General features: G+C 39.0%; 3 protein-coding genes across 5 annotated transcripts; all 3 read right to left on the minus strand.

Annotated features, from left to right (window-relative positions):
• Window positions 1-1,746: 1,746 nt before the first annotated feature.
• Window positions 1,747-8,633, minus strand: LOC137105434 (serine/arginine-rich splicing factor 10-like). 2 transcript variants are annotated; one of them, XM_067487660.1, is made up of 6 exons: window positions 8,470-8,633; window positions 6,244-6,350; window positions 5,105-5,206; window positions 4,129-4,300; window positions 3,967-4,020; window positions 1,747-3,060 (listed from the first exon to the last, which is right to left on the minus strand). In XM_067487660.1, exons 1-6 carry the CDS (start codon window positions 8,520-8,522, stop codon window positions 2,832-2,834), a joined length of 717 nt encoding a protein of 238 aa, XP_067343761.1. In that variant the 5' UTR covers window positions 8,523-8,633; the 3' UTR covers window positions 1,747-2,831. The 2 variants fall into 2 exon arrangements, with proteins under 2 accessions (XP_067343761.1, XP_067343851.1); XM_067487750.1 differs by lacking the exon at window positions 6,244-6,350 and adding an exon at window positions 5,816-6,100 and having other exon boundaries at window positions 5,105-5,211; window positions 8,470-8,626.
• A 216-nt stretch (window positions 8,634-8,849) lies between these two features.
• On the minus strand, window positions 8,850-10,453 carry LOC137105685 (fatty acid-binding protein, liver-like). The gene is made up of 4 exons (XM_067488237.1): window positions 9,805-10,453; window positions 9,541-9,713; window positions 9,101-9,190; window positions 8,850-8,998 (listed from the first exon to the last, which is right to left on the minus strand). Exons 1-4 carry the CDS (start codon window positions 9,950-9,952, stop codon window positions 8,948-8,950), a joined length of 462 nt encoding a protein of 153 aa, XP_067344338.1. The 5' UTR covers window positions 9,953-10,453; the 3' UTR covers window positions 8,850-8,947.
• Window positions 10,454-10,590: 137 nt separating this feature from the next.
• On the minus strand, window positions 10,591-26,563 carry LOC137105582 (Na(+)/H(+) exchanger beta-like). 2 transcript variants are annotated; one of them, XM_067488018.1, is made up of 12 exons: window positions 25,904-26,563; window positions 20,789-21,249; window positions 18,301-18,551; window positions 17,873-18,090; window positions 17,476-17,672; window positions 17,273-17,362; window positions 17,047-17,117; window positions 16,428-16,601; window positions 15,656-15,770; window positions 14,655-14,753; window positions 14,135-14,207; window positions 10,591-13,191 (listed from the first exon to the last, which is right to left on the minus strand). In XM_067488018.1, the coding sequence occupies exons 1-12, from the start codon at window positions 26,184-26,186 to the stop codon at window positions 12,917-12,919; spliced, it is 2,307 nt and encodes a 768-aa protein (XP_067344119.1). In that variant the 5' UTR covers window positions 26,187-26,563; the 3' UTR covers window positions 10,591-12,916. The 2 variants fall into 2 exon arrangements, with proteins under 2 accessions (XP_067344119.1, XP_067344211.1); XM_067488110.1 differs by lacking the exon at window positions 10,591-13,191 and adding an exon at window positions 13,211-13,388.
• Between the last annotated feature and the right edge of the window lie 884 nt (window positions 26,564-27,447).

Raw genomic sequence — 27,447 nt, forward strand, 5'->3', positions numbered from 1 at the left:
ATGTTCTCATGTGTTAAATATATGAAAGAAATAAGCAACATCTTAATGAATAAAGTGGTAAACATGGCAGAAGACAGTGATTAGAAACCCATCACATCAAACTCAAGTATAAACCATTACTTGAAATCTATCATATTAGAGACAATAAAGTAAAGTATATTACGGTTCACTGTAATGTACTTATGATGGTATGAGCCACTGAAAAGGTCATATATTTTAAAATGAGTTGACTTACCTTTCATCTTGGATATGAAATGTAACAATGAAGGCCTTTTTGGAATAATACTGCTGAAACTGTTGCACACAATCCTACATTTTTTTATCTTTATCCTCATGAAGAAGGTAGAGAGAGGGATTTCGCTCTCCACTGTTGGTGAAAACTGGATAAAAACAAATGATTCCTGCTGCCTGTAGTTGTTCACAACCTATAACCCACGGATGACAAAATCAATCAATGCTGCTGCGATGCTCGGTTGCCATTTAGCTTGCAGCAGCGTGCAAATGCACTGCCAGCCAGTTTCTGCGAGTCATTAGAGGTGAAATGTGTTGCAAAGCATTCAGCTGTTAGTCGCCCACTTCTGGTTGAACCTAAAGGAACCTGAACTCATTTGATCCTGAAGTCACAGAGGGCAGAATTTGTGCGATGGGGGGGATATGAGAGTTCCCCTGAGGTCGACTCTAGCCTATACAGTACACTTCTTAACTGGTGGAGGTGGCACACGTTCACAATATCCAAGTATCATTACAAGTAACTGCTTTAAAAAAATGTTAACTGCAAGTGAAGTACCACTTAAAAGTTTTACCTAAAGTAACACTTGGATTTCTTCTGTTCAGAAATGCAATTTTAGTGGCTCAACAAAGCAGATTTTGAGGGTTATGCACAAACTATTTGTGAACCCATTATTTTCATGCAAACAGCAAACTTTGAAAGATGACAGTTTTCAGCAGCTGGTAAAGGTGGAGCTGGTTTCACAGGCAGGTTGTTAATCTGCAATATTGTTTATTAGTTGCATATATTTAACTTGAATCTACATCTGCAAGGTAATTAATAACAAAAGCTGTCAGGGGAATTCATTGGAGTAAAAAGGGTAATATTTCCTTATGAATTTGAAGTAAATATTTTTTCGATTAATTTCTTTCATGGAAATGAATCTGGAAGTCAATAAACACACAGCTACAAATAAACAGTGACCATCAGTTGGTCTGCAACCAACTTCATGATTCCTTCGCAGAAACTCCCTCAATCCGATTAGAGCTTTTTCAGCCATACATGTATTTAGCTCATATCAGCCTTTCCTGATAGTTTTTCGAAATCAAGCCCTGATACGACCATTATACTGGTCTGATCAATGCGATTTTTGATCAATGGGGCATGTCCAATTTCATACATGGTTGCTTATTCGCTGTGAAACTAATTTAAGTTGTTCCTCACAGCTGCTGTTCCATTAAAAGGAAATCAATGAAAGTCTGTGCTGGTCGGTTTTCCATGCAGACGGCTGCAGACTGCGAGCCCTTTTATTCATTATACGAAAAGTCCTACTGGACGTTCAGGTGTTCAGGGAGTTGGTGGAAATACCTGAATCATTTCTTATTAATTTTATTAAGAATCAATAATAAAATGGATGCTAGGTTGTTTTTGTTTTTTAAATCTATACATGGAGAGATCTGGTTTTGGAACAGATGCCACTGTGCAGGAGTAAATACCTAAGGTGACCAAGTTAACAAACTCAAGCCACACACACACACTTTCCTTATGCTGGATGTTATCATTTATTACTCAAAATAACAGTTTCTTCCTACTAAAGATAGAAGATTAGGAGAATAAAACATGCACTGGCAAAATTCAGTTAGAAAAACCATTAACACAGTCGTGGAAACACCAATGAGAAACTTCTGTTCAGAAGAGACAATTGGAGAAATGTCTTAATATGAAATACTTTCTGAAACATCTACTTTTACAGAGAAATCCACATAATTGAAACAAATTGTTTAACATTTTAAACAGCTTTTGATTGACGTTACTGGCTGAAACAATTTAAACACTTCTAAAGGACCATATAGCAGCATTTCTGTGTATTTTAGCCCCTATACTTGACAAAACGAACACAGACCATCTTCTGTACATTTATGTTTCTCCCTCTTTGTTCCAGGCAGCCAGTGTCTTTCATTTAACAATCCAAAAACCATCAACTTGAAGCTGAACTTGTCCACTTTCATCTTTCTCAATCATGTTAGTGCTGCAGGATAATGCAATATTCAGCCTGCACTCAGAGGTGAGGTGCAGCCTAATGACAATGTCACTGGCAACAAAAGATAAAGATTATCTCAAGCAAATGTAATGATTTATCTTATTGAGAAACAGCTGTGGCTGTTGAGAAGAAAAACCTACACTTTAGCTGTGAAAACTGGTCAGCAGTAACGTAAAAAAAGTCATTTGTTATAATGTGGTCAAACACAAAGAAACGCTGGGCTGTGTCATTAACAGACTGGATTCCTTTTTAAAATACTGAATGCTTTATTTTTGCAAAAACTTGTGCATATGGGTTAGAAAACAAAACAACCAGGAAGTGTATATTTAAAAAAAACAAACAAACAATTATTTCTGGCCAACTACCACTGAACATAAGCAGCTGACTGTCACGTCTGTCCTCTCAGAAAAGATCACAACTTTAAAAAAAAAAACCAAGCAAGAGACGGCTGTTCTTAAAATGAACCCATGACAACAAGCTTCCTACAAATGGTTCAGTGGACGTTACATTTATGTCAAAACAAACATACTTCTCTTGACATACTCCGGTCAATCTGACTGAATGAGGGTTAGAAGCTCATCTCTAGCGCCCCCCTGATTTGCGACCGGCCCAGGATCTGGAACGAGAACGTGACCGAGAGCGTGATCTTGACGCCGACCGGGATCTGGAGTGTGACGGGGAGTGTGTCCGTCGTAGTTCTTCCTCCGTGTAATGCGAAGTCGACGCTGGGTTGGCGGTCTCTCGTGGAGATGCGGATCTAGAGTGCGATCGTGATCTCCCTTTGGACTCTCTCCGAGGCCTCTGCCTCTGTCTGTGGGTGCATAACGAGACAAACGGCCGTTACAAAGAAAACCTGACGATTATGCATTTTTGTTGTATCTGGATTAGACAGGATGGGAAGAGCCTCAATCTATAGAGTTGTAAGGGGAAAAAAATTATCGAAACCACTTCTTACACATTGCAACTCTGCAAAAGTCAAGAAGAATACCAGGAAGAGCCTGGGTGCAACTAATAAATCATCGTGCCACAAAGCAGAAGCTTAACTGTTAAACGAATCAGAAAGCCTGGATCCCAGAATCAGGATAGGGGATGAGAGAAACCGCTTTCTTGCCAGATAGTTTCCTACAAGTCAAAAGAAAAGTAATACAAAGTGGCCTGTAAAGGTCTCTATAAGTCAAGTTACACTTCCGATACGTTGAATGTGAAATTAAGGTTAGTTGTGCCGAGTAAGGGAGCTGTGTTCTGTCTGACTCTTACACTGCAGTTAGTCTGTGAAAAACAAGCAGTTCCTTCTATTATACTGGTAACATCCGACATGAATCTGTAGTTCCTAACTAGATCAGGAACCAGGTTCAAGTACATGTGAATGTCCGTGATTACCTGGTAATTTAAAGGACAGGGTCCGTTTTTTCAGTGTCTGTCATAAAAAATATGGCAGGTGTTCATATGAACATAAAACTTATTTTTGCCTGCTGTAATCCTTCTTGTTTAGGTTAATGGCCCTTAATACAGGAGACCAGAACGAAACCAGTCTCACTTCCTTTTGTCCTAAAATGTTTCTACAAATTAAAAATGTTGTACAATCGCCCGATCGATCATAAAAAGGCCATTGGTCACTTGTAAGAACATTAAATGACTAATGATTAACACAGTTCATAGCTAGTTTCGTGGCTGTACTATATTCCATTCAATTTCTAATGTTCTGTGAGGGTTTTACCTGTCATCTTCACGGCTTCTGCTCCTCCCCCTTCCATATGTTCGTCCACGGGAGCTGAGGAAACAAACCAGTTGCCCTCGTTTTTTTTTTTTTGCCTTTGAAGAAGAATCCACAGTACAACCATTGTGATGTATATTAAGGTTTTTCTCAGACAAAACTCACTCTCGAGGACTCTCAGATCGTCTGCGACGGCGATCGTAAGAAGGGCTGCGCGACCTGTATCTGTCATAGCTGCGGCTGCGTGAACGTCTGCGGCGACTGTCTCGGTCGTAGTCATCATATCGAGAAGATCTGCCCGGAGAACGCCTCTCCTTGGATTTCATCTGATTTGGTGCTGTTGCAAAGACAGGGTGATGAGGAAGTAATCAGTAATTGTTAATAATGTTATACTCAGATTGCCCAGAGGACAAACGCGGTCCTTTTTTTTTAGTAGTAAGTGTAATAACATTGGACAATGTGCTTTTCCTGATTAATTCTACAGTATAAACCAGAATGTGCTTCTACAAAAGGCAGATAGTGCTCGAGAGAGAACCAAACAGACCACTTTGCAAGTCTCCCCACTTTTCATCATTTGTTTTACACTTGTTCCCTTTATCTAGTTTTAAGAATCGTGTCAAAATCTGCCCATGTTTGGGGTCATAGTTCTGCAGTAGTAGAAAAATGTACACGTTGTTTACAAGTCAATCGCCCCCCCCACGTGTGCTGGGGGGTGCGAAACTATGAAACTATTTATCCTCCGATGAATGTGGTAGTCTCTCGGCAGAAGACAGCCCAGTGATTGGCTTCTTTAAAACTTTACACCCTGCTTCTCACCTTTTTACAAAGACTTTGACTCTGGAGATAACGCCAGAGTCAGTATATAGGGGGCTCAACAATCACCTGCAATTTGTTACCTTTTTCTCAAAACTCCTTTATATGGTAATAGATCTCCGTCCTAAAATCTTAGATTCTTCAGTGGTATGGAGCTCATTAGTCACGGACATGTACAGCCAAAAGGAATAAGCAGGGTATATTCTGGGTAATCAGTCATCAAATATGAAATGTTTTCCCTTTACTTCCCTTTTATTATACACTAGAAACAAAACCTTTTTGGCAGATTCAGTGTTTTTCAAAAGTAACCAAAAGCCAAAATACTTACTCTTTCTGTCGCCCTGGGCAAACTGGATTTCAATCTGCCGACCACAAACCCACTTCCTGTCCAGGCTGTGTAGAGCATCTTCTGCATCTCGCACATCCTCAAATATGCTGAGTGGTTAAGGGTTTTGTTTGCTCTCATTGTTACAAAGGCCACATAGATATAAAGGTTTTTGTTTTGAACTATTGAAGTGACCACAGGGGGAAAAAAGAACTTTCCCTCACGTGAAAACATTTATCAATTTAATGAGTCCTACTTTTTAAGTCTCTCAGGTCATCAACAGCTCTTGCCCCAAATCCATGTTTTCTTAAGACCCACTTCATTTGCTCTGTTTTCTAAGTGTTTTCCATTATGGTGAGAGGGATGGAGGGCACTCAAACATATTCTCTAATTTACATGGCCTGATTTCATGGTGAAAACATTTCAAATAATCCGACATTATACATAATATTCTAAGACAAGTGGGGACAAAACAACATAAAAATACACGTTTGGATGTAGAGATAAAAGATGAAGCAAACTTTTCAAACATAAAATCATCGTCTGAGGGATCAGGACAATAACTATATACACAAATCAAACACATCATTACTTGATTAAATTGTTTTGCTAAAAATTTAAAAGTCATGAATATCACAGGGACAGCTGATTTTGGTGTCATCTCAAATTTGTGGATTTGTCATGGGAGGATACAAAATAATTCAGACTTGTTACCTTTGCCCATGCTTGACTTTGAACTTCATCTTGATCTTTACACTCTTTAATCGACTCCCGGGTTTCCTGCTTGACTTTTAAACCTCTTTTCTTTTCCCCATTCTGTGTCGCCATTTCCAAGAATTGTCTCCGTCCCCTTTTCCTCTTCATGCTTTACTTTCTTTTTTCAACCTTTTCCCTCCCTCTGATCCTGAAGGTCTGTGTGTGACTTGTCTTTACAGCTACTCTATATGGGTCTTTGTTACTCTTTGTGGCCGGTTCCACAACTGGATGCTTTTACATTTTCTGAAGCAATAACAGAGAAATATGTGCGTTAGATAATCAGTCAAATTATGTGCAAGAAAAATACATCATAAAAGCAAATCTTCTCTGCTGAAAGAAAGTCATGTTAGAGCACAAAACACAGTTAAAGCTCATTGGTAAAGGATATTGAATGTATGCAAATCCTCTTGGTTGACGTGTATAGAAGTCAAGTGGGATGTAGACATCTACTATCGGCCCATAGCGGCCAAACTCACGCCGCAAATCCTCAGGCCTGAACACCGTAAATACAAGTATGATTCATCTGACCATCATGAGAATCTATCTACATCAACAGCCAGTAACAACAGCTAGGAGAGCAGCTAATGAGTGAGCGGAAAGGACAGTTTTCCACAAAACACATTACACTGTTATTGTGACATCTTACCTGGAGAGAAATCCACCTGCACACACAGTTCAGAGATCCTGACTGTCAAAATTTAGGGTTCGTTTTGAAAGACGATTTTCTAATTAATAATGTTTTCAGGCTTCTCAGATCTTCAAGATTTAGGCCCAGTGCCATATGTGTCTGTGTGTGTGTAAAACATGTCTGAATATTTTGGCCTTACACTTGTAGACGATGATTTGAATAAAAATCTTATGGAACTGTCTGTCAAAATGATTTACTATGTCTACATGAACCCAGGCACATTCTAAAAAACATTTAGCTACATACTGCTTGTTTTTGACACACCAGGTGTTTCTGCAATTAGCTTCCTCTACATACGAATGCAGAAATGGGTAATTCTTCCCTTACTTAACACAAGTGGTGGACATATTGAGAGATCAGTAAAGTTCTATTGCTAAACCAGGAGAGAGAAGGTTACAATAAATTTCTATAGAACCAAGTGTTTTGAAACAGTTTAGTTGTGTTATTGGTTAACTATCCTTGTTAAATACATAACACAACCCGATAAACGACTGCTGCTCCATTCAGGTGACATTACTATCAAATGTAAAGGTACGTGTGTGAAATGCAATGATCCTGATTAGTGAACACCTGCAGATTAAGATTAGAACCAACATCATCTTTACAGCAACCATGTCACACTGTGTTAATAGATTTTGTCCAGTTAAAAAAAAAAAAAAACATGATCAGTCAACAGTCAAGGTTTTGAAAAAATATTCAAAACTTTAATAGCACCTAACAAAAACACAGTGATGCTGTCCCTGTGTATCATGTTGTGAACCAGAAAAACAAATGAAAACACTTTGCATGTTGTGATTGATGCATTTTATTCCTAAAGATGTTTTACATCCCACTGGTTTACGTATAATTCTGCCAAATGTCAGTGGGAAATAATATAATAAAAAAATTTTACGGAGTAATATTTTTCCAGATTTTATGCTCAACTATATTATTACACTCAAAACTACTTCAGGTTCAATAGACACTTTTGTTCTCGCTTTAAAGTTACTCTTGCTTTTAATAGGACTTTTGCCTTAATGTTATCAGTAATTACATCCGAATAATATAATGATTTGAAAACATTACATCAAACGTCAAAACGTTTAGTTTATAAAAGGACATTAATACGGCTTTTTTAAATATAATTTCTACTTTAAGAATTGTATACTTAAAAACGAATGTGCTGCTTTGCTGACACAATCAATGACGTCACATAATTGCCTTTGAAGTTTTTAACGTCAACTTGCTTTGACGTTTGCCTAACAAGCGACATTTCGTTTCAGCCATTTCTGCAAAAGCAAAACTTTCAGCTTTTTTTCAGCTTTGCTTGGAAAATCCTTCCAGCGCTAGCGAGTTAATCTCAGTGCATTCTCTCTTTGGAAATGCTTTTTCTAGTTAAAGAGTTAAAATCATGCACACTTGTATTTAATGCTGGCCAACTACTATTTAGCTAAAGCATATCAATTACACGCGTTACAACATTACAATAAACACAAAAGCACGTAAGGAACGTCGTAAATTATAAAACTTAACTGAAACAACAGTATGCAAATAATGCTAGCTGCGTAGCAAAAATTACGGTTTTTCCAAATTTCAATTAGATTTCACCTGCAAATCGTCATAACGTCTGCTGAAATGTTGTTTGAGGTTAACGTTACATTAGCCGGCTGTGCTATACGTGCACGGTGTTAACGCAATGCACACAAAAGAAGCGTTACAAATGGCCTCACAAAGATATATTCTGTTATCCTGCCATAACTATAAGTATAATCGGTGTCCGGTAATAAATAATTCCCACGTTATTTACTCTTATTTCCCTCTGCACGCTGGTTTCACTCGAGAATACTGTTAGCGGCTATGCTAACTCAGCTAGCTTCCATGACCATGAGTTACTTAGCGTCAGTTTATGATCTGTGGCGGTAGCCGCGTATGAATGTAAACTCACCTGGATTCATCAGAGATGTTTCTCACAAACAGAGACGTGTTTGGAGGCCTCATTTATCTTGTCATAAAGTTTAACTCAGTCCACAGGAAAAGAATTTCAGTTTGCAAAAGCCGAGAGAGAAAAATGTGCAACGCATGCGCACTTACAGGGCGCCTTCTATTTCTTCTTCTTAGCATCGGTAGTAAACACCGGAAAACCTCACAGCGCCCCATGTCGTCTGAACTGCGACACTGAAAGGTCCTAAGGACAGATACCTTGTGGTTCACCACTGCCCCCCCCCCCCCTTTGCCTTCGAAGGCAAACGGATGCAAGGAAAGAAGTGCAAGAGGCCTGTCTCAAAAATTGTTCATGTAGTGGAGTGAATAAAATAAACACGTTGATCTCTTTACTCATTTATTGCTTTTATCTATATTTTTCCAGATGGACTCTTGCTTGAAGCTGAAGCTCTGAGAGTGATCCACAAGGAGCCCGGTGACAATCAGACTCGTTTGCTTCTGCTGATGAAAGTTACAGAGCCAGCAGTGGTCGTCTAGAAGAGCGAGGTAGCAGAGATGGAGAGTAAACATTCACGTTAAAAAATCACTCAATCAAAATCTTTACAGCAGTTTCTCAAAGAATTAAAGCCACTGACCTCAACCATTTCATCACCTTGGATCTCTCTGACTGAAGTGAACTTTTCATTCTCAGCGATCAGTTTCCCATTCTCCTCCCTGACCTTGCACTGGTGAAGATCGAAAATATTGTAATACTTCATTACATCCCATCACTGCTGCTCTTTTTCTCTATGAATTTAATTATTGTTATTCAAAAGGATGGTAGCTAAACTGAACCGTGGCATGTACAGATACTTGAATGTGGCATCTTTAGGAAGTGCACTTTCAGACAAAAGCTCATTAAAAACATTTTAATCACTGTTAAACTTGATGTTGTTAATAACATAAATGAACAAGTGTACTTCAGATTTGTTTCACATGTGATGCATAAAAAGGTTTCAGCACAAATCTAAAGTGTACAGACTGAATGAGACAACTTTGAAATCTGCAACATTAATTTCCTCTGCCCCTGAATTACCTTAATTTTTCTGCCATCTACAGTGGTCATCTCTGTCTCTTTTCCAATGCTGAATGAGTGGACTTTAGTGAAAACTGGAGTCTTCATTGTGAAGGTGAAGTCTTTCCCTTTCTGCTCAATCACAAACATTGGTTTGACTTCCTTACGCATTTTGACAACCATTGCAGGTGCACCTTAATGTAAAAAAAAATAAATAAATACATACAAATATACAGGTAGTATTTCTACATGCAAATAAAGGATCTGATATTACAATATTCTTACCAACTTCTTGCAGGAACTCATCAAGATTTTCCTCAGAATAAACTTTCCAGGTGCCGTTAAAGTCCATGCTTCCTGGTTGTGTTGCTGGTCTGAGAATGTTTGTTGTTCTTGTTGTCATAATCCCATCACGTACATTGCTGGTTGGCATGTTGGGGACTTTAATCTCCCTGTTATGTGAACTGAAATTTCCAGTCAGAGGCACAATAGACTAAAATTTCACTGCTCCTCATTCACTGTAATTACATCTTTAAAGACTACTAACTCCCAATAGATCATTCATATATGTTTGTGTGAGTGTGTTTATATATCTATATCTCTATATCTATATCTCATGCATGTTGTTTTGCTGTACTAATGGCTTGAAAGAGCACAGTCAGGTGTCCACACAAGCCTTTGCTTGCTTGCTTCTCCCTCCTGTTTATATCAATTTAGGTGAAAGGATGGATTTCACAGTCGGCCTTCTGGGCAAAAATGCAGGCAAATTTAGCCCAAGCTAAAGTGAAGGCTTTAGCCATCTGAGATAATCTAATCAAGCGAACGTTGTCCAAATGCGGGCTATTTAGTTCAAACGTCTTTATTTGCATTTTCCCAAACATTCATTCCCCGTTTAGAAGCAGTGTTAATAATTTTGTACTAATAAGGCTGTAAATTAAATATTTCTTCCTCCAAGAAGAAGACTGAAAAAAACTTAAAAAAATGGTGATGCCATCCTTTAAGGCATAAAGGTGACCAACGCTTCCTCTTCATTCACAGCAAGTTATTTTTTCCAAAATAAAATAAAACAGCCAATGACAAATCTTTTATTTCAGACAGGATGTTTAGATTTCCAACAAATACATGTGTCACTTTTTTTTTGGTTTTGTTTTCAAAGCACAGTACTTCAACTGGCAAACACAGTCACAGCTAAACATTTTAAGGCCAACATGTGCAGGCAGCGAAGCTCAGGCGGTGCAGACCAGTGCAGACATGAAACATTGACAGTTAAAGTCTTGAAGCCTGCTCAGTGGAGCACACAGATATGTGCAGTTTGGCTTTAAAAACTCGTTTGCTCAGAGAAAGTTGATCACTGCTGGAATGTTACAGAAGCTCTTGCCAAACAAAACACAAATCACATTATAAGCACATTATGACAAAACCTCTTATTTCCTTTCTACTATGTGTTAATACGTGCCATGTTGCATTCCCTGAGAATAACACTCATCTGTCATGTAGTGATGTTATATGCAGCTGGTTCACAGACCTCGGTCACACATTTTGCATTAATGTTACTCATTTTAACACTGCAGCAGCAGATTGTTTTTCTTGCTCTTTGAGGTCATTTCAATTTGAATATTGTATGAGAAGTTATTTCCTAAATAAAACCCACATCCTGCTCAATAATAAGACAAGTGAAGCATACAAGTCAAAAAAATGGCTTCGCTTTGGTAAACCCACATTTATCTTTATCACAGTGCTGCTGTGGTAATATTTCTGAATATCTGCATATAGCGTCCATTTAACAACAAGGGTCTACAACCATGCTAGCAGCTCTGTGAGACTATATTTAGGCACAGCGGTGAGCTAAATGCTAACGCTGTAACATTCTCACAATAATGCTAACACGTGACTAGCAAGCAAGTTTTAAATTGACAGGGATCGAAGACCTGATGATGCAAATAGCACAATAAATGTCATCCCAATGAATCCAGAGGGCTATGTGGTTATGTGGAGCTAATGTCAGGACAGTCGAGACATTTCACTCAGAATCACAAATGTCGACGTCATGCTGCTGCTAAATGAAAATACCGAACACCACCAACCAGTGTTAGCCTGCCAATATGCTCACTGACAATGCTAACAGTGTTACTTAATTGTCAAAATATTTCACAAACATAAATAAATAAACGAATGAATTAAAAGGGAGTATTTAGGGTTCTATTTATCCTCTTTACACTATACATGATTCCAGATTTTCCTGATCCATTCAACAGCCTAGAGATGTTTTGGTCTAACGTGGCTAAATCTCCAGCCATGCCAGCTGCTCTTTCAGATAAATGCTGACAAGCTCACACCCACAGTGGTGACTAGTTGATCTTTAGCCGATATGTTTGCAAAGCGGCCTGTCTTAGTTTGCTATGTAGCACTAACATGAAGCGGAGGCGGGTGGGAATTTCCTGTAGGCATTTAGCCATTCAACAAAATCAAAACATTGACTTGGTAGTGATAAAAAGTTAATAATGGCACCATGTTCACCATTTTAGTTTGCCTTTGAATCAACCAAGATGTAGGGACATTTCATTAAAAAAAAACATGAAAACCAACCTCCTAGTGCTACAGAAGAGGTCAGGAAAGTCAGTCATGAAATGTCTATTCCAAATTCTGATGACAATCCATCCCATAGTTGGTGAGTTTGGAGATGAATGGTGGCCATCGTACGACTAAAAACAAAGATCCACCCGTGCTAGCTTATCTTAGTCTTTACTTTGGTGTAGCACAACGAGGAAGCTGGATGCTAATGTTAGCATGCTAACACAAACGTCTGCTTTGTATAAATTCCATTACCATCCATTTGATACGTGATTGAGATGCTTCAGTCTGGACCAAAGATGTACAAGAAGCGTTGGACAGACGCTGCCATGCAGTCGGCTACAGGGGCTCAGAACAGACATGTCAGAGCTCTATGGTAGAAAAATGGTTTTTAAATAACCTGAAACACATCTTTGGCTTTTGGTTTCTGCGCTTTCTTGTGACTGTTTGGCCAACAGAGTGTAAATCTGGGCTATGCTAATGACAATGCGTCAGGCAGGCTCTGCTCTGTAGTCCTCCTTATACTGGGCCTCAGCAGGGTGAACTCACTCCACCTGATGGTTTCGGCTGGTTAAAATAAGTGCATTTTCTTTTTTGTCCACAGAATGGACTCTTTGCTCATGTTAGTCAAAAATTCCTCTAACAGCAAATGGGCAGTAGTAGCTTTGGTTATAAGAAAAAACAAAAAGAAAAAAAAACGGAACGGAAATACAATTTGTCTAATATGACAAAAGATGAAAAATGATAATGAATTGTAAATACCATCGGCTACGGCTTCCATTTGTTCTGCATCACCTGCTTTCAAGTACTGTCAATGTGAGTTTCATCATGATAGGAAGGCGCCGTCCCCGTCCTCTTCCTTTTGTGGACCGGGGTCACTAAAGCAGCGTGACAGTTTCAGCTGGTCCTCCTCCTCCTCCTCCTCCTCCTCCGGTGCCTTCTCCATCTGCTCTGCTTTCCCTTTTGCTCGCAGTGAACTTTTCTGATTGCGCCTCTGGGATGATTCGCTCAACAGACTGACGGCATCAGGAAGTCTGGGATTTAGCTGAACGGCCTCGCCCCTGGGACTCTCGCTGTCATCGTATGTGTAAACCTGGTGTTCTGGGACACAGACACAACATTTTAGGACTCAAATGTCTGTGCCAAGGAGTTAAAAAAACAAAACAAATAACGAACAGCAAACGAGTGCTTGTTTTTTGACTAAATGGGAGTTGGGGCTCCCGTGAGGTTTGTTTTTGAGACATGGGCATCGGTGCTTCTAGTCCCTGTTCACCCAGAGCCATTTTAGTGGGGTGGTTCTGTAAAGATGGGAAACATCAATAACAGAGAGAGAGAGACATCCCCACATTTAATCCATAGATAAGGTCAAATGCACTTCCCTTAATGCCTCACAACCAAGTGAGATTATCTTGATACAAAAATCAGCACTGTTCCTTTAATCTTGGATAATTATCCCACTTCTAAACACATATGCTCTCCAGAAGTGGTGGCATGCAACCAATCACAAATACCCATCTTTTCTTTTTTTAATGCCAATTTACATTAGAAGGGAGAAGGAAATACTGCACTATTCACAAATTAGGATTCTTTCAATATAAAATCATAGGAAAAGCTTATAAAATATGTTTGGTTATTAATTAAACACCCCAACATTAATAAAAATAGAAGTTAAAAGAAGTTAAATAATTAGCATTTAAATCAACAAAATAAAATTCATTTCTCATGCAAAAATGACTGCTTCTCAAAAGTTTATTGTGAAAATATATGGAGATTATTAAAAATATCCATACATCAAATGGCTACAACAGAATGCCGTTTAACTAAGCTTTTTTAATAATGTATACTGTAGTATATAGTAACAGTTTAACAGTAACGAGGGCCATTTTCCTGATTTTACATTCTACTTGTAAAATGTATTTTTGTATAATTGCTGTGTTAGTACCTTTATGTAGCAAAAGTTCTGAATTCCTTCAACACCACTGCTCTTAAAATATTTTCTTTCTCTAAAAAAGCTGTTATCCTACTGTGAGCTTGTTCAACAGACCTGATTCAAAGCAGACTTTTCTTGCAGGAGGCATTTCCTGATGGTTTGCAGGAACTGTGAGGTAGTGACTCATCTGTAAATAACACACAAATATGACAAAGTGATCAAGTCAAGTCAAGTCAAGTCAATAAAATAAATGACAACCAGTAATTATGATCTTGAAACTTTAGACTCCAAAAGGCATCCAATACATCTACATTTCTATTAGCATGAAAATGACACTAAAAGGTCATTTAGTTACACTTCCTTAGTTCTGAGTGAATCACCAAACAAATCGCTGATGCAGATGATGATTCAGAGGCCTGGACTAAAAACAGGCATCAGTTTAATATAATTTAACTATGAACAACAGTGAAAATGATTACAACACTGTCCATTTGTAAGACTTGGTCCACATAAATAATTAAAAACAAGGGTCAAAGAGTTCTGAGAATCTAACCGGACAATATCTCCAAACAAGGTTCCACAGCCCGTTTTACAAACATGTTACACTTCCATGTTAAGCAGTGTTAAAACTCACCCTCCGCTCTATTTCCACTCTCTGCCTCCTGAGGCGAACCTCACTCATGTTGTCCTCAAACGGGTCAATCAGCAGGTCATGTCGGCTGTAGGAACGAAGCTGAGGACCAAAAAGATTAACATGAGCATCAAAAAATACCAAAAATGGAACTGAATAAAGACGTGTTTGTTTTTTAAATTTTTAATACATTTAATACATTACAATACACTCTCACGTTGTCATTACAGAGTATTATTTGTAGATATTTGAGGCAAATAATGAATTTGATCCATTTTGGAATAAGGGTGTAACATAAACAAAGTCTGAAAAAAAAAAAAGTATGCACTTTGAATACTTTCCGGATGCACTGTATATTTGTTTTAAACTGTTAAAATAATAAAGTTTCTCTCTTCTTAAGCATTATGCTATTGTTGGCGCTGAGAGTGACCACAGACAGACACCGTGGTACACGGCCGTTAAATCTGTAGTCCGATCAATTGTTTTAATGAGGCCACCAAGGAGACCTACGCCGCTGTACCTGATCTCCTTTACATGTTTTCGTTTCAGACATGGAATAAATAAGTATGGATTTGTACTCTCATTAATTAGACAAAAATAAGACATATTTGCCGACTCGTTACTGATTTAATCTATAGCTTGGTAACAGAGGCTGTGCGATACACCATTTTCAATAGGAGTGTTCTCAGACAACTTTGTGTTTACCATTTTAGTGAGTTGTGGGACTAAATTAACCATGTTTTACAGTTCACTAAATACATAAATGATACTCTGTGTAAAGTGAAATTATTGATCTAGTGCAGCTCCTCTATGATCTGACAATTTGCACCATAGTTCATTACAGCAGAGGGTGGATGAGGGAGCGACTCTGGATTACTATTGCAACAACCCAGTAAGCAACAAACCTGACTGTTCCGCTTAAATTCTTAGAAGGCTAGTTTTATCATGGTCACTAGCAAGCATCAGTAAATGACATCTAAACTGTTTGTTGTGGCCTCCTTTACCCTCTGTCTGGTCTTCTGTAGGTTGGCCCGCAGGATCTTCCTGATCTCTTCCTCTCGACTCTTTGAGATGCTCGGTATTGCTCGTCGCCTCGACGGCCCGCTTGGTTGCGCGTTCCTGCAGGAGGACAGATTGATGTGATTGATCTCTAGAAGATATTAAAAACAATTTTTACCTGCTCTGTATTGCAACTTTCAGACAATTTCTCACCTAAGTGCATCCAAACATTGCACTTTTTAACCCATGTGGCACACCAGCAGCAACTTTCCTAATTATTTAAACTTTACTTTTGTATCTATTGGAAGGCTAAATGTTTTCCTGCATTAGAAATTGTCCTAGTTTTTGCAGTGAAACCATGCTGCATCATGTAGTCCAGTGGCATCAAAATAACGCACATTTTTAGCAGAAATCAAAATAATGCTCTAGAAAATTCCTCTACAGATAACAAAAATTCCCACCCCCCCATATGTTGAGTAGGTTATCACAGATTGTTCTACTGGTAAAGTGCCGCAACATTTTCAGCATTGGCTTTACTGTGAGCATGAAGGGTATTTAAAGACTAAAGCACATTTTTGTGTGTAACTCTAGTTGTGTTTAGCTGTTTAAACACACAGCACACAATACAGAAACAAAGAATAAAATACACAAAGCTCCAGGTCACTTTTTCTTGGAAATATTTTGAAAGGCAGCACCAATGAAACTTTGAAATGAAAACACAGAGTTCTCCCCTCGTGACCACTTAAATCCACCAATCTGCTCTCGAGTGATACTCACTGTAAGGACACGGACGATACAAGCGTGGGCAGCTTGGCAGAGCTCCCGCTCTGCACCAGCATCATGGCTTGTTTCATCTCCATCTTATTGTAGAATGAGATGAGCTGAGGCTCTGTGGAGCGCTCGCCTGCTATCAGCCACTTCTTCACGTAGGTCTTGTTGAAGCGGTTCAGCCTGTGGATGCCAGGAAATTCATTACATGAGCTTTTACTTTGCAAAAGAACAAGTGTAGAGGTTTACACAGTCCCACCCAGTGTTACTGTGGTGCCCCATCAAACATGTATTTAATCTTCCTCTCACTCTAAAGTGCCAAACAGCGGCAACAGTATTTTTGCACGATCAAATTCAAATCCAAGCAAAGAAGTTACCTTCAACCTAGAGTCAAAGTGAAGAAAATTTATTTTCCATTTAGATATTAAGTACAAATACATTTAGAACTAAGTATAAAAAGATTGCCTCAAATTCTACTTGTTTTTAATGGTCCTTTTGATTTATACTTAATTTGTTACATTTGTTAATGAGCAGATATCCCTATAGTGAAACTGGGATTGCAGAGTGTGTAAACCAAAAATCTGGACACCACTGAAAGACGGTTTCTTTGAAAGTATGAAAATCATACTTGTCTTTCCAGTGATGGTGTCCATAATGTCCACAGACATCCTCAATTCCTGTGAGTAGATGATCCATAAACTAAAGACAAAAAAAGAGAGGTTTTGTTTGCAAAAAAAAAATGTTTCTGAACACAAATTAAATAAAATGAAATTTTCAGTCTGTTCATGTTATTTTTATTGGGCACGTTTTGCTCTAAAAAATAAAGTTCTGAAACCGGATGTTATGGATGTCACCTGTGTGTGAATTTCCTCGTTAATTGATCCTTTGGTCTCCTTCTTCTTCTTCACCGCGAGGAGCTCCACCAAAGGCCTGATGGTCATTCCCTGAAACATAAAGTAGATCACATAGGTTTTACAATACAGTTCTCATGAACATGAACACAAAATATGCAAAAATAAGAGCCCTTTTGTTGTAAAACACTTCTGACTCCCTTTACCTGCACAAAGACAGTGAAGAAGATGACTGTGATGATGGCAGTGAGAAACATGTCCTTCATCTTGTTGTTGGTCAGCAGGAAGCCCAGTGAAAAGGCGATGGCACCTCGCAGGCCACCGTAGGCCACGATGAACTGGTCCTTTTTGGTCAACTTCACAATACGAAATTTATTAATAATGTAGGTGAGACCAATAACTCCTGAAATTCACAGAAAACAACTACTATTGATGATAACAGTGAAAGTCACTAGGTCTCAGGTCACGAGAGCTAAAATGACCTTAGAGTATATAAAATCAATATTTATATATTTTTTTTTTTTGCACACATTAATCTCCACTTATTAAAACAGCACTGTTGTGTTAGGACCAGAAACCCGAACTACACATTTTTTTACTGACCCAGAACTCTCGACACTAAACAGAGGATGAGGGTGAAAGTGACAAAGGTCCAGTTCCAGGCGTGAGGACCGGCCACCGTGGAAACGCCGAGGAAGATAAAGATGAGCGTCTCACTCACGCTGCTCCACATCTTCAGGAAGTATTTGATCGTGGTATATGACTTGTGGGAGACGTTAGCCTCCACGTATGGCCTCATTAACACGCCGCATGCTATCAACCTGTAAAGAATGACAGATATTTTGCAGATATCTGAAGTTGCTCACGTGGGCTCATTTTACCTTCATACATTTTCCTCGTTTTAGACACATGGAAGCTACATAGCTCAGGTAACTGCAGGCAAGAATCAGACAATCAGGTGCAAGTACACCGACAACACTTTTTTAAATCAGTAACTTCAGAGACAGAGGCTCAACACTGATTCTACTCACGACATGATCCCTGACAGATGGAAGACTTCTGCAGAGAGGTATGCCATGTAGCTGTAGAGGAAGACAAACAGCGGCTCGATGACACGAGTGTGAGAGGTGTAACGGGAAGTAAAGGCACCCAGGACACCGTATATGGCTCCCACCAGGATGCCCCCCAGTGCAACCACGAAAAAACACACCACGCCAAGGAGAGCATCAACAACACTCACAGTCTGTGCGTGGGAAAACTCCTCAAACAGGTGGTACAGAACCTGCAGAGACAGAGAGACAGATGCTGAGTTTGGTAATGTTTTAGATTTCCTCAATCTTTTATTGCATATTATATATTACAATGAACATTCTATTAACCTAGATTTTAGATACTTGGTCATGAACTGCTGCACTTGATGATGAAAGAAATGTGTTGCTATGGGTAGTGAGTATGTGAGGAAAACAAGCTTTTAATAAACTTTAATTCTTCTTTATCATGTTTCTGTTTTGGAAAAGAAGCTCTATGAATCAATGATGCCATTATTACTTTCCATTGCGCAGCCCTGTAGGAGCCTGAGTGCTTTCTAGTTATTAATGGACGCTGGTAATAAATGTAACTGTGTGGAAACTCAAGTGGAAGTGGTTTTGTTTCCTTCAGAACCAAACCACAGTAGTTAACCATAAAACCAAAACATTTATTAAATTCATCACCATTTTCCTCTTTAAAGTTTTGCTACACCACGTATTATAATACCGTATATTACATCATTATCATTATTTTTGCTCTTCATACCAGTGGTTATTGTAATAACATCAGAAGCATATTCCAGCTTCTGAAATTGAATTTCAGCATAACAACAAGAATGAAAACAACACTCATCAGGCAGAGATCCAAACCTTTTAAAAAGCCCATCTGAGTCTCAGTGTAGCCTCCAGCACAACGTCTCCACTGACGCCTGCAAAAAGCCTCATTTATCAGACACTTGTCTTTTCATGGCCTAAAACACATTTAGATCATTTAGATCCATGTTTACACTGCAACAAACAGCAGGAAAGAGTTTCAACCAGTTTCTATTTCCTTACATGAATATGTATCTCTTGCGCTCTAATTATTTAGCATAAAAAACAGTAATATCTTACTGGTCGATAATGTTCTTTGTGTAAGCTCTTTGTAGCTTTGGGGATTTCAGTAATAAGCATTTATTATGATGTAATAAATTATTTTATTATAGCCAGAGTAGTAGTAGAATCTGCAGCTGATTTGGGCTCAAACTGAATTTTTAGTTTAATAACATTGTGAGAACGTGAACTTCTGAGTCACGTTTGGTAATAAATTTACTGTATTCTGTATGTAACTAACACATTTGCATGCACCAAAAAATGTGTACAGTAGCGTCTTGTTGCTGACCACTTAAGACTATTTTATAAACAGCACATATTAGTCTCTGACAGGCTCTGCAGCCCCTGAAGAAAAGAGCACAGGCATTGATGAACAGAAAATCCATCGTGGGTTGTTCCATAATATCAGTGACTGCCTGTTAAGAGAGCGGACTCGTCAATTATTGATCTAAGTGGACGCTGAAAAGAGACAGAGAGCGAAAAACAGGAGCATACTGTAAATGGAGAAAATCACTTCAAGGCTTCAGTTTGACAAATAAATCCAGAGATTTATCCCACACAAAAACGGACACCTCATTTCAGCTTTAGCAGTGACTGATTTATTATGATGGCGTCCTTTAGTTTTGTTCATTCTAACGCACCATTGATTAAGCAGCATTTCACTGTTGTAGCAGAGCCTAAAACATGAGTTGATTCATGAGCTGCCTTAGCAATAGAGAAAGTAATCTGCAACTGTTTCATAACTTAAGTTTATGACATGCTTCCAACAAACTGCTAAGCTTTACTTTGCTTCAGTCTTTTCAACTGTGACGGGGTCACAGATTTAAAAAAGTTAGCAATTAATAAGTCATGAATATAACCAATAGTTACATTTCAATAGTTAGAAATTCAATTATAGTTTTATATAGTTGTAGTTAGTTAGATCCGATTATTCCCTCCAGAAGCTCACAAAAGATCAAGTGAGGGGTGATGATAAAAAACAACAAAGCAAAAAAATCTATTCTGTTACACAGATTTGGATTTGATTAGTTAGATCTTATTAACTGGTTCGTTGTTAATCTACGATTTTGTCATTTTTAATTCACGCTATAATGCTACTACTATTATGCTCTGTAGATGTGGTTTATTGCACTTTTTTGGTTTCAGTTCAAGGGTCTAAGGAGAAAATAGGCCATGTTTGATGTAGACCACAAAACCCTGTGAGGCTAATTTGTGATTTGTCATACTCGGTTATGTCAATAAAATATAAGTAGATTCCAATCTTATATTCAGAACCATGAACGTAAAGAGGTATGAAACAGAACAGCACGAAAACACTTCAAAACTTCTCATCACTACAGAAATGGTGTAAATGTATTTCCTGCCGCAGTTTGGCAGGAAGCCCCCTTCTCTCACTCACCACAGTGACAGCATCGTTGAGCAGCGACTCCCCGAACACGAGGATGTGCAGCAGCTCGTTGATGTGGATCTCCTCAAACACGGCCAGGACGGCGACGGGGTCCACGGCCGAAATGATGGACCCGAACAGAAGGCAGGACAGCAGGTCCACTTTGCCCAGCTGAGCTCCATCGATCTGACAGACGCCAAACATCATCCCGCCGATGAAGAAGGCATTCCACAGTGTGCCCACTACTGCAAACACCAGGATGGTGCCCAGGTTTTCCGTGAAGGGCCGGATGGGCAGGAAGTAGCCTGCATCGAGGATGATGGGAGGCAACAGGTAGAGGAAGAAGAGCCTTGAGTCCAGAACGGGGGCTTCCTTCCCGATGGCCTTTATGATGCCGCCGATCAGCAGCCCCACGACAATAAGCAGACAGCTTTCTGGGACAACGTTTGATATTCTGGGAATAATGTGAAAACCTGCAGAAAGAAAGAGATAATGAGAAATGGGTTTTTCCTCGTGGTCATAAATTAATCAACCTGCTTAAAGTACAATTTTGATAAATGTCTTCGGATTGAAAATGCTTCTAAAAAGACGAGAGTGCAGGACTAATGATGGACCAAAATGATGAATAACCATTGGCTCATAATTGATGATGGATCAATGATTAATCTGAATAATCTGTTTAATCTGAATAATTAGTTTCCCCAACTTTGTTATTTTTTATAATGAGAATGCTTTAGCCTACTGCTCTGCTTTCTAACTCCATACATCAAATTACACTGCTCTAGTTATTACAGGTCTGATTTTGTTTGTATCCTTAATTCTTGTACCTTCTTTACTACCTGTAAATTATTCTTATTTTATGTATGACTGTTGTTTCTCATCCATCAATAATCTATTCTTTCTGCTCTTTTCCCCACAACAACACATTTCCTTTTTATTCGTTCTTTGCTTGTATAAGTAATCTGTTACTGTGAATGCTGGAGCTTTTACAGTTATGATATGCTAATCTTTATTATTATTATTATTATTATTATTATTCAGACTTCTGTCATCCGTACTTTATTTGGCGCCTAACACTTTCAGATAGAAACACTGTTCAAACATTCAAAACATTCAGCTTATAAAAGGACATTTTTGCTTGTGTATACGGTTTCTTAATGTAATCTTTTACACTTATTGAAGTTAAATTGAAGATGTCACCAATGACATCCCATAATCGCCTTTTATGTTTTTGTCTCAGACATTTTTAGGCTTTCAAGTTTGCCTAACCAGTATATAAGGAGAGAAATTTCGTTACAGCTATTTCAGTAGAAGCAAAACTTTTAGCCATTTCAGCAAAAACAGTTTAGCATTTTTAAGCTTTGCTTGGAAAATCCTTTTAGTGCTGAAGCATTAATACTGCATTTTGAATACATTTGTTAATTACTAGTGGTTTTTCATAAAAATATAAACATTTCAATTTACTCCTATACGTATAAGTGCATCGATTTATTGGTGACAAAAGTCTTTTATTCTAATTTGCCCCATTTCAACAAGAGTAATTCCAGTAAGTGTAATAAAGATGAGCCAAAGAATAATTTCAAACAAGCTGAATAATGTATCAAACACAAATGCAAAATACCATGTGGTTCTAGCATCAGCAGGTTGCTGTTTTACTTCATTATATAACTAAAGTAAATCTCCTTTACATGGATTTTCAGGTGTTGATTGTAGAATACAAAGACATTTTCCTCTGCTTAAAGAAACTATTAAAATTCATTTAAATTACCGGAGGATGTAAACATTTCTTCTTGCATCTGTCTGGACTGGAGCAAGATGTGTGGACGACAATAAAGTATCCACTCTGCAACATCCTCATGAAATAAAAAACATGTGGCTCCAGCAGCTTAAGGCATCAATAGCACCTGAAAATCCCCAGCTTTTAATTTGCTTAAGTCTTTCTTTAAAGAAGTGCGCTTCACTACTAGCTTTTGTTGGACGTTAATGGATTTTCTTAATTAACTCATCTAAAAACAAGAAAAGCACAAGTTTCATGTTGTAAACACTTTAAAGCCCAACTGGACTGCGTGGAGGACAGAGGAGTGCCCCATTCCCCTCCCCAGGTGTGCAGTGCCGGTCCAAACCTAGACCAAACCCAGAGCCGGTAAAATTGGGGAGGGTTGTGTCAGGAAGGGCATCGGCCGTAAAAACTGTGCCAAATCTTACTGGTGACTCCGAACTAATGGGATAAGCCGAAACAAAAAAATAAATTAAAAAATTCATGTGAACATTGTTCAGGCTGCTGTAACTAACATTTTCTGCTTGTATGCAGTCCGTGGTCCAGTGTGCAGCTGCCCTCGCCCCTCCTCTCCTCTCTGAGTCCTGCACACTGGGATCTTTGTTATCGAGCGCTGCATTAGGACCGGAGGTTGGACAGGCCATCACAGATGACAGCTGGACCAACAGATAAGATGCTACAGAGCTTCTCTCTGCCACTTCCTGGATTCATTCAGCCAATCATCACTACCTTGGGCTTTGACATCGAACACGCTGGCACAGTGAATAATGCCACAACAAAAGTCACAATATATGATTACGTAAGTGAGTGGGACTTTTTACATGTGAAAATAATCTTTCTATCTTACCATCTTTAATCTTTAAACTATCTTGAGATGAACATGTCTTTGGAACCTCTGCACAACAGATTTCCAATTTTGCCTAAAGTTTAGCCTCTCAATATACAAGGACTGTAGTTTTATCAAAGCTACAGCTCTGAGCCATGTAACTAACTTTATAAGTCTCCACAGAGATCCATTAACATCCCTTCAGTTAGTCTGAACAACTGCCACACTTCAACATTTGCTTTGACAACAGACGCTCACACGGTCAGACCCGTCCCAAAATAGCTGCTGGAGTCAATGCAAACATGATCAGCATGTTATAATGATGGGCAGTAGGAATAAACTGCGATATTGTAAATTAACAAAATGTAGAATTTGAGTGCAATAAATTTTGTGCAGCAGGTTTCCACATTCTTATTTTTACTGTTCAAATTGTATACATTCCTAGCTGCTAAGGGGTTTTCATACTTATCACTTGTGGTATAGAAATGTCCTTCTGCACTGCATCTCTGAAGTGGCGTTTTGAATGACAATAAAGGGACGGGGGTGGGCAGTGGATGAGTGGGTAGAGGAGTCGTTCACAAAGCAAAGGATCAATGGTTCGACTCCTGGTCTTCTAGCTACATGCAAAAGTGTGCCTGGGAAAGACAATGAACCCCGAATTTGTCCCTAGTGTCTTCTACTTGCTTGTGTGTCACTTTTGTGCTAATTGTGATTGTTACAGCAGAGGTGTAGCCAAGAAATACACTGTGGGTCCCACTGCTCTTAACTCCAACACTACTCGTCAGTAATCATTAGGCTTATCCTTAATTGGGAGCCACCAATAGTTTTACAGATCACCTCTATACAGGTTTTGTAGGGAACAAACAAACAAACAAACAAACAAACAAGCTTTGTGAAGTCTGGTAAAGTCATTTACATTAAAGTTAGCACTGGTGTGAGCACAACAAGCTGCAGTACACTTATCCATCCAGACTCATTTTCTAATCAGATCAAACATGAGTCCATGTGGACATTTATGCCGGACATAGAGCAATTCCCTGCAGGAGTTTCGAGAGAAATAATGTTGACAAAAATGGGTCGGACTGGAGGACACAGTGACTGTGACCTTAGACCTACAAACTCAAAAAAAAAAAAAAAAACAAATAAAAATTCTGTTCAGTTCAAGTAGAGGTTTGTTTTAATTTTGAAGAAATTTCCACAAGGTGTCTATCGCATTCTGATATCCCTGAGTGATCCCTGATAAAAATCAGGGAATGTTTTCCAAAACTGCGTTGTTTAGTCCCACTGAAACATATCTTGATTCTCCCTAAGCTGCAGACCAAAGGTCAGACCATGTTCCCACCACACACAAAATCTGGAGCAGTTTATCTATGGTGGGAAATACGATGCGACATAAACCTAAACTCTTCTGTAGGCAGCACGTCTACTTTGCAATGTGTGGAACAGTGATCCTCCAGCTGGTCAGTCTGCTTCCTTTGTTTATTTGTTCCCATTCCAGACTTATTAAATTAATGAGGGACATGAATGTTATTCACATGGTTTGTAGTTATGCCTTTTGGTTTGTTTCCATTTTTCTATGTGTGAAAAGAAATAAAAACAAGGGAATACTCACTAAGATGACAAACTGACCTTATGATTAAGACCAGAGCAAACAAAGAAAAGATGAAGTGTCCTTAGGAAGAAGAATGACTATCTGACCTTCCTAGCCTGCTCTTCATCTCGGCTTGAAACTAGCAGCTCAAGGCTACAAAGATTCCACACACCCGAATTTCTGACCCAGATGTGCATTGTGGCTAATGTAGCCCCTAAGAAGCACGTATGAAATAAAACTTGGTGTAACTTTTGACACTACACAAACTGTTAAAAAGCTTCACACCCTTCTTTCACCTTTTCAGAAAGAAAGTTTGAGAATCCTGCAGAGGACTAAACTCAGTCAGTGCTCATTCCAGTTTGACAACCCACAGTGGTAGTTTACAGACTCTTAAATAATGATTATTTTGCTATTTGATTGAAGAAGTTGTGTGGTTATTAAAATGTCAAACAAATAAAATTGGCAAATATTACTTCCCAGACCAAGTCTTTAAATTGAGGGTTTTATTCATGTCAAAGTATACTCCGAATTAAAAATCTGAAAGCAGAGACAAATTTAGTTAGAAATATAAAACATTACTAAAAATTTAATAATTCAGAAATTACACGAATAGATTATAGATTAGTTTTCTGTCAGTTCACTCATTGTATTCCAGTTGTGTGGTGTTTCTAAATTCAGTTTCCTGTCAAAATGCCTTCGTCGCCCTCTTCCTGTGTACTTCTCTTTTCCTTCAATGTAAACTGAACTCGTCTAAAACGTTTTTTTTTGTTGTTTTTTTACAAATACGCTGTTTTGGAAACTTTCTTTAACAATCATAATATAGACTTTATTTTGGGGGGCCTGCTTCAGCCTGGACAATCTGAACGTCCAACTGTGAAAACCCAGTCCCCCAGTGTTGACACCCGAGCCAGCAGCAAACGGCTCAGTACTCACCAAGTTTCATCAGCAGGGCCAAGAGGATCCAGATCAAGATCTCAAAGGGCGTCTTGACGTAGTCGTATTTGAAGGCGAGGACGGGGAAAGCGCTTTTGTGAACAGTGGAGTTTTTGTGTGGATGGGTGTCCTCCCGAGCTGGACTCCCAAGCGTGTCGTTACGTCCCGAAGCAACATCACGACTCGCGGAGGTGCAAACGAGCAATAAAACGCACACGAGCCCCGCCAGACTGGTACTGGGGCTGGGGCTGGGGCTTCCCCGGGCGGGACACAGCACAGACATTTTCAGGTGGTCTGACGACTGAACTACTCCCGCTCAGCTACAAACCATGAGAAGATGAAGACGACGAGGGCCGTGCGCCACGGAGAAGCGCGCACTTTTACGCACAGACTCCTCTGGCATCTTAAAATCACAACTGTATGACTGAACTGCGCATAACTGTGGGACAATCAACGATGATTTATTTTATGTAAAAAAAAAAAAATAAAAAAAAAACTGTCACCGATGGGAGCTGGTTTTAACACAACATCACGAGTCTTACTGGCCTGATCAGATTGTTTACGTCTTAATGTAAGCGTTGTTTTATGCTCCCGGACCTGTTGTCTCCCCTCGCAGCGTGAGTCCAGCAACTTCAAGTCGCAAAATCCGCAGCCCAGAAATCTCCCTCGCGCACGCTCTTCTTCTGTCGGCTGTAGCAGGAATCCCATCGACACTCACACCAGAGTTCAAGTGACATCTGCCGGACGGGAGGATCATCACAAAACGACCACCAGCCTGCCTCCACAGGGCCTTATAGCACATCAGGGTAGTACTCAGTAACGCAAGGTCGAGTGAAACTCCTGAACTCAAATGGTTACTAAGTACAAACGTAGTCAACAAAATTCACACTGGGGTCAGAATTTAGTTTGTCATCGGTCACTTAAGATGACTGAAGTGGATCTGCTGATCCGGAGACACTTTATTAGCTCCTCGCTGGAAATTTAGTTAAACGAACAAATCAAATCTGATCTGACAAGAGTCCACTGTGTTTCCTCGCATAATGCGTCATTCGCTCTGAGGGATAAATTGTTATTTGAATTAGTTACCAAAGAACAATGAACAAAGCAAGAGCCTTGGCTGTTACAGCATCAGACACCCTCCTCTGATGAATGACTTGGGACTCATGGTAACTTAAATCTACGGGATGTTGGTTTTTCACATTGACAAGGATTAAAACAGAATAATATTAAAATGACACATAAAGTTTCTGTTAATGTAATACAGGGAGCATTAAAAGGACAAGAGTTCTGTCCACAGTTATCGGTTATGATGTATTTAAAGTCTTATAGCCTGATTGTGTTGTAATGCCACCACACGAGTAAATGTCCTGAGCTCCACCACATTTTGAGATTTGTAGGTTATGGGTCATATCCATAGACTGTAGGAAACAGGAAACAGGATGCAGGATTTTTATGTTTCATTACGGGTTAGGTTGCACTCTGAATGACGCAGCTAAGCAGCAGCTATTGTTTAAACCTGGAGCAGAAACAATGAACACATTACC

Source organism: Channa argus, chromosome 1, assembly GCF_033026475.1.
Source record: "Channa argus isolate prfri chromosome 1, Channa argus male v1.0, whole genome shotgun sequence".
NCBI classification, from domain to species: Eukaryota; Metazoa; Chordata; class Actinopteri; order Anabantiformes; family Channidae; genus Channa; species Channa argus.